General features: G+C 39.6%; 1 protein-coding gene across 3 annotated transcripts in view; it reads right to left on the reverse strand.

Moving 5' to 3' along the window:
• Positions 1 to 5,606: 5,606 nt before the first annotated feature.
• ANO1 (anoctamin 1) overlaps positions 5,607 to 12,510 on the reverse strand; it is an 82,371-nt gene continuing 75,467 nt past the window's right edge. For all 3 annotated transcript variants that reach the window (XM_055722862.1, XM_055722861.1, XM_055722860.1), the window contains 3 exons: positions 11,217 to 11,401; positions 9,336 to 9,441; positions 5,607 to 8,317 (listed from right to left, as the gene is read on the reverse strand). In XM_055722862.1, the coding sequence (XP_055578837.1) occupies positions 8,057 to 8,317; positions 9,336 to 9,441; positions 11,217 to 11,401 (552 nt within the window). In that variant the 3' untranslated portion in view covers positions 5,607 to 8,056. The remainder of the gene's footprint in view (positions 8,318 to 9,335; positions 9,442 to 11,216; positions 11,402 to 12,510) is intronic.

Here is a 12,510-nt window from a genome sequence, read left to right on the forward strand (position 1 = left end):
ATTAATATTTATTTTCTCAGATAGGAAATAAATGCAGGTGTTTTCCTTTCGTCTTCTTTGCATTGGAAAATACAATATTCTGAGCAGCTATAAAAAAGGTTAGGATAACTTAAAATTAATTATTTTGCAAAAAATGGATCAATTTTGCACTGGCTTGCACCACTTGGAAATATTTCTTACAAGCACGCAAATAGTCCTATACCATAGGACTGCATCCTCCCACCTAAGGAAAGGGGATTTTCCCCCCTTTCCTTACAGAGTACAGCAGCACTCAACTGCCTGCTACACAGCACTGCAGTTAAAAAAGTAGTGTCAGGGATTTTCTTTTTTGCCAGCTCTAATTTGTTCTGCATTAACAGACTGGGCTTTGGACCTGGTCATTGTCACAAGAAGTGGTGTGAAAAATGTAACTTTTTCCCAGCCGTGTCTCTGCATCCAGCCTGCAGAATGGCCCCTTTGCAGACCAGAAAATATCTTGACCTCTAAATGTCTCCCAGAATCACTAAAATTTTGCTTTAATAAACATAAATGAATGAACCTGGCCACACTTGCTTAATTTCTGAGTTAAAAGCAGGTGTTGTGAGCTCACTACAGTGACTAGAGATAACAACAAACTGAAAGGGGGTGTGTGTGTGTATAAATTTCCTAATAACAAGTATTACCTTAGATATCTGTGACTGGCAGTAGAATTACCCATTAGAAGAAAGATCAGTGGACTTTTGTTCTTCCTTTCAAGAATGTGCCAATACAGTGTTTTCTGTCTGAGTCATTGTCCCACTGCCATTGCAGGTGGAAGGTGTAAGGTTTTTTCCAAATCCGATTAGAGAGGGAGTACGTTGTCTGCTCAAACACAGTACAGTTATTATCTGGAGCACTCATTTCCTTTTAAAACATGAATACTTTTATGCAACCGTTAAGTGGCACAGGATATGACTAGGTTAGTTACTCATAGGAATTTAGATATAATAAGAAAGTAGATCTGGTTTCATCATTCCTATCCATTGATTTTTGGGTGGGGTGGGGGGGGGGAAGTATTATTTTCTGCTCTAGTGCACAGCATTGTAGTCAGAACCAGATAAAAGGTAGTCTTAAGCCCCACTTTGGAGTTCTTTTTTATATACAAACATAATGGAAACTCGTTGCATTTGTTCCCAGAGCTGAAAAAACCTATGAAGGAGCATGACTCACTGAGAGAAGAGCAGATTAATATAATACAATAAATAGCATTTATGCATTTTTCTTACAGTTTGTATACTTTAGAAGAAGCAAGGAAGTTACACAACACCACAGCTTTGTCTGCTTACCCTCAAAAAATTCACGTAGTACAATTCTTTTTTTCTTGAGAAGCTCTTGTTTACAGATACAGCCAAAATTAAATGACTTGTAATGCAAGATCAGACCCAAACTCACCCTCTCTTGTCTCTCAAATATATGTATATAAACATCACTGCTTTGCTGTTATTCACCACTTCTGGAGTGAGGCTTTTTAAAGGAGAAGTAGCCTGTATTACATCTTTGCCAAGTTACCTAAACCTGGAACCGATTAACTGTAATTTCTTATCTCCAGGAAGACCCAGATATGATTACCAGCTTAGCTCTACAGCCTTCTTCGGTCAAAGTGAAAAGACTAGCATCATAAAGATGCAGAGAAATTTGGTTTCAGAAGTAGAATTCAAAAAGACAAAAATGAAGAGGTTTAGTGGAATTTGAGAACTGACTCGGTTTTATTCCTTTTGCTCTTTGAAGCCAGAAAGAAGATGTAGCTGAAAGTCCTATTAATTTACTCTCAGGACTTGCTCAGTTCCTTCCCTGCTACCCACTCCCTCTCACTCCCAACAGCGCCTGAGTAAAATACCTAAATAACTGGGAGCATGGCCCAGGACCCACCAGACCGCACAGCCGTTTCATGATGCACACTGTCTCTTGCTGACATGAGAGGTCATGAAGTAAGCCTGGAGTCGTCTGGTCGGCTGAGATTTATTACTTTCCCACTTGATAGTTAATTACTTGTAATTACCTACCTTCTTTACCTACAGATGTAGAATACATTTAGAACTGTGAGCTGCTCATCTGATTAAGTGCTTCTGCCAGGACAGGTGGGAATTCCACGCTTGTGAGCACTGTGCCATGATGATGCAACACTGCTGTCTGGTTTCAAAGCAGGCAGCGCAGCAGATCAGCCACATATCTGTGCATGCCGTGGGGGCTTGAGAGATTTACCTACTACAGAACCAAAGGGCTTGTAACCACTGGGACCCAACTTCCATGCTGGAAGCTGTGTGAGAGTTTGTACATTGTTCTGATCAACATTAAATGTGTGTTCCTAGAGGAACTTTATTTTCAGTTGCTGAGGATCATGGTACTATTTGCAGGTCAGTACCTCAGAGAAGAAGGCACAGTCACCAAGCCCTTGCTGATGCCGGAGAGGTCTTCTCTTTCTTACTTTGTTTTCATCCATTTCCTTCCAAAGGACCAAAGCCTTCCAACTTTCTTCTGAACACAAGAGCAACAGTATTGCACCACTTGGCAGGATGAGATTGCATATCACTACAAAAACATTGGCAAAGGCAACCTAATAACCTCCCTACAAGATGGCCTCACCTTAGGAAGTGATTCTCTTTCCAGTAAGGCAACTTCTGTGACTGATCCGCCAGCTAACTTGGGTCTGAGAACACCTGTCAAAGCCTGTTCTTCCTCTCTTCCCTGTTTGCATCTTTTCCTTAGCCTCCGTCTCTTATATTTCAACTAGAGAAGATGGCCCCTTTTTTTTTTCATTTAGAAGTAAAAAGAGAGAATAACTTTTTCATCTGCTCTAAGAAAGATTGCTTAACTACCAGCATTTAACTCTCTCTCTGAAAAATGAACCTTGTTCTGCTTTTAAGTTTGTTCAGCACAAGCGCTCTGCTAAATATTTTGTGTTTTGATTCTTTTTCTCATGAGCATCCAGATGGATACATTTCCCATTTTGGCACAAATTTTCTCACGCAGGTGGTGCTAAGCAAGATGAAAGATGTGATCTCAAAACCTTCAAACTTGTGTAACCAAGTTCACATGACTGTCATGCCTTTGATTTTCTGAGCCCTTTACCCTTTACCTCATGGGAACTAATGCGACAGCATGCACAACTCTTACTGATTGCACAACTCAGCTGCATTGATGTGTTTTGGCTTTAACTGACACTCTGGGTTATAACAGTGCCATACAGTAAGTCTCACAAATTTCTGTTAGAAGTGGAACCCAATCATGCAATAAGCAATGCTCAATCTCAGGCAAAGTGCACTGCAGTCAAAGGGAATCAAAGGAAATACTTGATTTGGCTTCAGGTGGTTTTGAGTTAGGGGGCATGCATGGTATTAAAAATTAAGAGAAGAGTTTAAAATCAAAAAGCAGCCACATTAATAGTTAGTTTCTTCTTCAGAAGGGCCTGTTGGGCTAAAAAAAAAGGAGTAGGTTAAAAAAAGAACTTGGGTTTTTCTCTGCTGCACTAAAAATGGCATATTGTGTTTGGTCGTGGAATAAATAGTACTCAAATGTGCAAAGAATTGAACCAGAGTTTGGAATCCATGTAAGTTTTAAGACATGGTTTCTTCAGTGGCAAAAGGAAAGAGAGTTGTTTACTTCAAAAAAACTTCATAGAAAAACATAAATGCAATCAAGTGATCTATGAAACTTCAGGAGAGTTCAGACTCCCGAGGTAACAAGATGAAACGTAAATTGTTTTATTATTGCTTATTGGAAATCACAACAGCCAAAAAGATCATTAACAGCTCAGGACCAGAGAGCATGGAGGGTTTAAAAATAGAAATGTGCCTGTGCCTTGACTTGAGACTTATTCACCCTTAAGCTATTTAAGACTGCAAAATATTTGTAAGACAGTATCTTAGAAACACAATGACATAGAAATCCAGAAGATTCAGACTCATGCACATTAGGGTGGGTAAGATTTTCTCCTCAGGCGTACCAACTGAAGTTGTGTCTTTGCCACAAACTTTGGGTAGCAAAGAGCAAACGGCATGCTCAGCAGTGGTTCAAAACAGGTCTACACAGCTGCTTCCAGCTGTAATCTTTCCTACTATTGTCTGCATTTGCTCTTGGACTAAGTAAATTAGTATAATGATTTTCCTGTTTAATACATTTATACATTGGGTTTTGGCCTTTTTTGTTTGTTTGTTTGGGGTTTTTTGTATTCTTTGATCAAAGCAGGGCTGGGAAACGGGATTTTGAATTTTGTGGCAGAAGCATGCCGAGAACAGGCTGAATGCCTGTTGTGGGTATACTGTCGTGTCAATACAGACTTCAGCTGTATCTGTACAAATACAAATATTACTGTCTTTCATCAAACCTAGCCCATACGGTAGCTATGAGTCACATTGAGGTATGTTTGGTTATTTCTTGGTCACTTCCAGATCCCTGCTTATCTATTAACTCCCCCTCCCGCCCTTCCAGTGAATTCTTACTAGCATAAAAATTAACATAATCCTGCCTCAAATTTGCTATTGGTAAAACCAAAACTTGTTTCTATTTGCATCACAACTATGAAAAAATATTCATGAAAAGTACCACAACTGCACTACAAGCCTCCTTATGGATAGCACTATCTTATATCTAATGAACTTGTATCTACTTTTTTGTCTTTAAGAACTGACAAAACCAAACCAGTTACCAACTAAGCAGCGATTTACCTGCTTCTGGTTTTCATATCCATTATCTTGGATAACAGAATTCCCATCTTCTAACTACATTTCATTAGTTAGTTAGACCATTAATATTTTCTGGCTAGAAAGGGAGAATTAGTATGAAGCCTCATGCTTTTAACAGGACAGTTAAATGGGGAAACAGCAAATCAGGCTCCAAGCCCAGCTTTGCTTGTACCGGTCCCACAAGGCAATAAAAATGTGACATACATGGTGTAGCCATTCTGCGTCCCTTCGGAGCTGAATTCAGTGAGACACAGTTGAAGGAAGCCCAGAGTTTCATTCCTGTAGTTCTACCATCCCATTCTTTTCTTAATAATCAATACATTTTTCCATTTAAATGAACAAAGCAAACAGCGTTCTTCCTCATTACGAGCCATTTCAAATGTCTTAGCGAAAGATCTTAAATGTTACATTTTGCTATGTGCCTAGCACTAAAATCGGAAGAAAATTAAACCTCCCAGGCTAAGATACATCAGTTAATATTCAGTGTCTACGGTGCAGCTATCCACGCCTGTGCTAGAAGCCAAACCTCCCCTCGTGCTCTTGGAGACAGACGCATCTTAGGTGGGATTCACTGTATCTGTGTGAGTGAGTATCTGAAGCAGCTCAAACTCACAATTCACCTTGGGCATTGTTAGGAAGATGTCTGTCAACGTCCGTACCTGCGAGCAAATCTCACTTCTGGGCTCTGCTGGCTGAGTACAAGGAGCACTGGAAGGGGCAGCGCAGGTCCAGGTTTAGCAAACCGTAACACCAGCTTCTATATTTCTCAAATTCAACAGTACTCAGAGTTGCACACTCAGAGCACAAGGAGGATTGGGAACAGAACCTGTCCCACAGGAGAAACTCTTGCATATTTCAGTTTATTTCAAATAAGTGTTCGAAGGAAAAAAAATAATCCGAACTAAAACAGGTTTAGTATATATTTGCTTTTCTTAAAAAATGATTCCATGAAAGAGTTTTATAGTTATCTAAGTAGCAATACAGTATTTTATATACAAAATTCCATTTCAAACAATTTACTGTACAAAAGAAAGTATAAGCAACTGTTACTGTTTCATGATTTCAGCAAGTAATGAAAAATTCTCATGTGTTCAGGATATAGTTCTACCATTTACAGGAATGTCAGTATTAAGTTGGGAATACTTTCGGATAAGTATTTACAGATGAAATCCTCTCCGAGGAAGTTCCCCTAAGATTTCTCTTCAGAACAGGTAGTTCATGTTTGGCTTTCTTCTGGATCTTTTGGGCTACCAAGGAATGAGAGGAAGAACACTTCTCCAACAAGATGTTTGGACAGAATTCTGCTTGACTTATTCCCACTCACAGTCCTATTGCAGTCAGCGGGCCTGATCTGGTAAACACTTACTCACCAGGCGTAATGCTTCTTGTGTGAATAAATCAGGCAGGATTTGGCCCTACAGTAGGAAGCTACCATGTTACAAATTTTACAAATAGTGACATTCCTGCAAGTCAAAATACAACAGAAACAAGAGTTAACAAAATATAAGCCCTTTATTAATAAAAATCTTTGGTTGGATCAATATTTTAAATAAGCTTCAAGAATATTTGGTTAATACCATTTTCTTTCTTCCACATAATTTTTCTGCTACCTTCTTTGGACAGACTACAGAAAAATATCAAGTTCATCACATACTTTAAAACAAATAAATATATCAAAAGCTAAATATGGCATTTTTTTAAGTTCTAGCATTAATCTTTAAATTAGTTTGGCAAAGAAAAAAGAAAAGGAGAAAGAAATAACTAATTCTTGAAAACAGTCTTTGACATTTGGTTTTGTAACAAACCATACAGTAGTTAGACTTTAAAGAAATCTTTCATTTTTATTCTATTTTTCAGTTTTATATTTGTAATGCAAGTGCCATGAACAAGACAAAGCAATAGAAGAAATGAGGTTAATTGCACCAATATTATTTGGAAGTGCAGTTTATCGTTTGACAAAGCAAAACTAAAATGTACTATGCTTAAAAAGAGTTGTACTGATGGGATTGAGCTAGGCATCGTAAGTAGGGATTTCAGACTTACACTTTAAGGAAGCTCCTTGTACAAAAAAGTATTTTTAAGACAAAAGAAAAGTCCTGTAACTAACTGAAGGTCTGGTCCTGTAGCCCCAGTGCAGGCAAAACTTCCATTGAAGACAGTAAGTGGGATGTATTTTGAATTTACTCCTCTGGGAAATGCCATCCAACAGCAGAAAGTCTGCAGGAGCAACTGCCTGGGAAAAGTGGGTGCAGACTCCTTTCTCCTGCAGAGAACAGAGGGCTACAGAGAAAAACCTGGCTGAGAAAGGGGTGTGCTAAACCCATGGGCAAAAGGGACTTTCCTCAGCAACAACAGTGCCCAAGTACTAGGCAGGGCAGTGTGAGTCACTGTAGCTCTATGTGTGCTCTTTAGTTCAGGGCATTTATCAAAACGCTCTGTGATCACCTACCTGCCGGGAGGCTCTCCAAAACTGTGCTGCTCTGCCCAGCCACAAGTGAGGCATTGCTGGGGGCCTGGACCAGATGACCTTTAGAGGTCCCTTCCAATCCAAACCATCCTACGATTCTACGACTGCTCAAACACAGCTGCTGCAGTCTGGGGCACTGAGGTACCTTCATCCACATCAGTCGCTCACTGATAAAAACCAACTTTTCCAGATTCACTTTTCTGATGTTTATGAAGACAGCAGTGCCCCGGAGGGGGCCCTGGGTACACAGCAGATTGCCACAAGTGCCCCACACGCTGGTGTGACACTACAGCTCAGCGAGAGCTCCGCTGGTTTCAGACCTGCAGGTTCAAACACAGATGTTTGCCCGCAGAGCTAAACCCTGTCCTGGAAACAGAGTCAGCCTGGTGGGCTCGGCATGGTTTCCCTCCCGCCAAAAGGAATACTAGGGCACAACCTGAAGCTGAGTTTGCATATACTTTATCGAGTTATCCCATGGACCTTCAAGCCTGGGGTTCCAAAAATATTTTGAATTAGTATTATTATTACTTAAAATGTACCTTAATTTAATTACTTCATTAATAGGCTAAAGGTCAGATTCTCAGAGAATATCTCTATCAAGACATACTAAGTACCTGCATTTATTAATGCACACCAATGTCAATAGTGTTACCTAATGATGAAATATAAAAATTCCCTGCATTACTGCTTGTGCAAAAGAAAAAAACCCAACATTATCAGAAATAGAATGTGGTCCTCCATATTTGTAAGAGCATTTCTCACAAAGATGGGAGCAAAATGGCAGCACATCCTTCAACATGCACCAGGTTGTCCATTAATCGAGTCCTGCCCTTTACGCGATGGCTTGTGGATCAGTGGAATGCCCCAACACACCGAACTCCCTCCTCTTCTATACATCAAGAGGATACGAATGGCAGGAGGACAAGCTCCCACTGTGGCTCCTGGAGAGTCTGGGGCTGTGATTGTTACAGTTTTCACCTTTTTTCTTGTCCTTGTCTTTCCAGGTTTCTAGCATTTGCAGCTTCCCTTGCTCTTCTCTCATGAAGACCTCCACCATGAGAACTTTCTCTTTATGAATCTGCTGACTAATGTCCTTGGGAATGTCTGGGATAATCCAGTCAACAAAGTCACTCATAAACATGACCAAGTTCTGAAAACGAAATTGTGAGAAAATGTCAGAGAGACCAAATGAAGGGATGACTGTAGGAGGAGGGGCCATTTTTGGAGTACTTCGAAAGGAAGAATGAAGAAAGGACAATTATTTGAGTTGGGCTCAACTGCATGTCTGAAGCCTGATACGGAGCCAAATTCACCTCAACTTACTGTTCATGCTGGAAGTGGAGAAAAATGGCAGGCACAGATCTCTGATTTACCTGCAAATGCTGTCACAGCCCCGTAGAAATCCAAAGGAAGTACTGTCACTGATAAAGGGTTTACGAGTTTTACATCAGAAAGGCAGAAGCAAATAGCAGGGGTAGAATGATGAAAGTTGGTAAAACACACTTCAAGTAAATGTTTCTGATTTTAAACCCTTGATTCACTGAGAGGGAGGTCTTTCACAAGAAGGTGCATATTTTACCCCTCCCCCCTCCAAAAAAAAAGGGAATAAAAATTTTGCAACTGGTAGCTGGTTGTTTAGATGAGGCAGACTTAAAACACTTGTGCCACAATACCCAGCATCGCTGCTGTGACCGAATAATGTCATTTAGTGAAAAATGACAAGACTTTGCCTTCTTGTTCAGGTGCAAGTTAAATTCTAACTGGGAATATTCTGGATGCTTCATTTCTTGTCTAGGTCTAGAATAGATATTGGATGAAATTTATGCTGCTTCAGTGAAATTGTTCATGTTCTACTGGAAAAACTGGTGGAATCTGATTATGTGCTTTGCTGCTTGCTAAGGTCATTAAGTTGCTTTGGCATCAAACCAGTTCAGGGAATCCCTAGGGATAAATTTTTCCACTGAGGATATACCTGGGCCTGGTGAGTGGGAAGAAGAGGGTGAATGAGGATGGGAAAATTTCTTTGCTTTCCCATGAGACAGCTGAGAGACAAGATCCCTTCTTTGGCCTAATAACTTATTTCCAAAGCTGCCCTGCCTTATGTAGCTGAAGAAATAAAGATAACACTTTTTCTTTCTCACATAAAAAGTGCCTGCAGTATAACCTACCTGGAAAACTATCACAAATGCTAATCTTGCTGCTAGGACAGCCCAGAAATCCTTTGAAATGTCATACTTGTTTTCAGACCAGGGGGGTTCTCGATAGTCTTTGTATCTGCAAAACAAGACTCAGTAAATCAGTGATGTCATTCAGAAATTTTAGCACCATGAGGAATTAATAGTTGAAGAGTAAATCGAACTGTCTAAAAGCAAGTTCACTATTACAGCACGACACTGTATTAACTGCTCAGAAACAAGACACACCTGAACAGGTTTTACTCAACATTAAAGGTCTTCAATCTTAATACCCTATGATTAAAACAAATAATATCAATTCTGCATACAGAGTAAACTACACAGCCCAGGTAATTTATTTTCTTTTCGGACTGGCAAAAAGATCCCCCAAAATATATTTTTAAGACTGATTTTAAAGACAAAAATACTGATCTCAGATCCATCGAGTGTTATGCTGATGGTGTTCTTGTTCACCATTAGCAAAAGATCGCAGCTAAATTTTGCCATATAGAGAGGTGAGAATTTTGCCTTACCTATGGCTTACAGAAAATCTATGTGCTAATCAACAATAACTTGTTAGAAATGGGAGCAAGAAAAATAGATTCAATTTAAAACCATAGCATCCTGTAAATATTTTGAAAGAATTAGGGCTCCATATTTTCAAATTATTTTAAAATCCCTGGAATATGGAAGAAATGATGGGATGAGAAGAAGAAAAAGGCTGGGACTAGAAAGGAGATAAACCTGGCATTTTTTAATTGGACCATGACATTAATACTTCTGTCTTGTAAATTCTGTGCTAAAAACATGTTTGCCAACCTCATTTATCCTGTACCTGGAGACCACCAGAAGGAAACCAGGAGAAAGTAAGAGCAAGCAAAGCCAATACATATTTTGGTGTTTTTTTTCTTTCATCTCAGAGTGATTTTTCTGTTTAGCGGTCATTTCAGCAGTTCAACTTGCACTATTGACATTTAAAAAGAATATAAATTAAAAAATAATATGATTATAAAGGTGGAGGCTTCTCCTGGTCAGTATGTGTAAATTTTTAGTATATGTATACTAAAGTCATCTTTTTTTTTTTTTCTCCCATGGAATGTCTCTTCCCTCCTTGTTGTCCTCCTCCTCTTCTTACCCCCATTGTTCCCCTTTCAGGCTTGCTGGTCTAAGTGCTTTCACTGTTGCATTTGGCTTTGGTCCCCAGTTCTAAGCATTAAAACATTTGTTTTTAAATATGATGCATATCTGAGTAAGCCTAGGGAAAGCATGCATTTCAGCACGGACCTAGATTGCTTCATAAGCTCAAATATGCAACAATAATTTTCCTTTAAAAATGAAAACACTATGTAGAAATTGTTACAGGCATGCAGACTTCTGTGCAATGACACTTTAAGTTGGTCTTAAGTTCCAGTGCAGATAAAGATGCTATTACTCTCATCAGGAATTGCTACAGAAACTGGACAAAAAAAAAGATACGTACTCTGACATCCTGGCTATAACATCAATAGCACATGACACAACATGACATCAGAGTAACATCATTTTGTTCCCTTAAAGCATCATTGTGCTGTTTATCATTATTTACCTCCTTTCCTGAAAAAGGGATTACATAGCAATAAAAATCTCTGCATGGATAAACACTGAATTTAACAATGCTAATCTCTATTTCCCAGACTAAGCAGTACGTCAGGGTTTGTGGCTGCTTAATATGTAAGTCAAGATGTTCCAGGCAAAGGATCCATCTGACGTAAGAGGCCACCAAGGTGCTAAAAAGGTACTGAAAATACAAGGCACCTGCCCCAGGAATGTAAAAGTTTGTCTTGTTCTTAGTCAGCTGTGAAAATACTTAAAATCAGTTATCATTCAGGAGAGTACCTGCATATCTGAACCTCGTAGCCAAGATCCATGGGGTCGTTTGGAGCTGTTCCTGCTTGAAAATCGCTGACATTAAAAGAAGATAGTGTATGGTTCACGAAGCCATGCATGGTGCCATTCTCACTGTACATATACAGGTACACGAGGCGTGGAATGAAGTCGGATGTGAATGAGATCACAAATGCCTAAGCCATAAGAGTAAAGAGTGAGCGCAATATTCAGGCAGTGGTTAAGTTAATAATATCCTCAAGCATGTCTGGCCCAGACAACTCGCGCAACACGGGGGCTGCTTCAGAAAACAAGGCTGGGGCAACTGCAGTCCACGGGGCCGTAAAAATGGAGTATTCACTCCTGCAACAAGGTTGTATTTACTGCTGGCTCTCCCAAGTTGCAGAATATTAGATGGAATAGTTCCATGACGACAGAGATTTCCACATGGATTACAACTTGAACTCCCCAGGGCATGAAGAGGCCATACCCCCCAGCACCAGAGGAAAGCAAAACCCAGCACTGCTTCCCCACGCCCCAGATGCATTGTATAGGGTCCAACTGATCAATTTCCAAGTACTTTTCTGTTCTGCAAACAACTGACAGTGAATTGACTCTATAAATTCTCATTGTGTTGCAAAAGGCCATTAATTGTATGTGTTTTTTAACTCCATCAAGATAAAAGGATGAGCAGACTGAGCCCAGTTTTATTTTTATGGTCATTAAAATTGCATTTTATTTGGTTATTTTAAAAGGTCTTCTAAAAACATCACACAGAAAATGCAAGACAGCCAGTTCGGCTGAGTTCTTCATAACCAGCCTTTCTCATTTATCATTATTATGAAACATTCTCACTGGCATAAATCTCAAGTACATGTGGAACAAACACTGTACAAAATGTTTTACTTATATTATGGTAAAGAGAGGTAGTACATAGATCAAAGAAGGAAAAGTAACACTGGATAATGACGAAGAGAGGCTACACGGAAGAGAAAAAAAATAGAGAAATTATTTCCAAAGGAAAAGAGCAGAAATGGTAAAGACTGTTTAAGGCAGCATACCAAATAACCAAAAGAATGGATTGGCCATAGCACAACAGACACCTGTGGGCAAAATTAAGGGATTTCCAGTCTGGATAATGGTGAAAAAACTGAGAGGGCTGGTGGGCACGTGGCTGTAAACCCTCCCTGTTCTGCTGCATTGCAAACATGTTGTCAGGTTGTTATTCAGCTTTTTCTTTTTCATCTTTCCCTAGGGAGGGTGCAATGAAGATGATCGTTGTGGATGTCTATTCATATAGAGTATT

Source organism: Falco cherrug, chromosome 10 (assembly GCF_023634085.1).
Source record: "Falco cherrug isolate bFalChe1 chromosome 10, bFalChe1.pri, whole genome shotgun sequence".
NCBI classification, from domain to species: Eukaryota; Metazoa; Chordata; class Aves; order Falconiformes; family Falconidae; genus Falco; species Falco cherrug.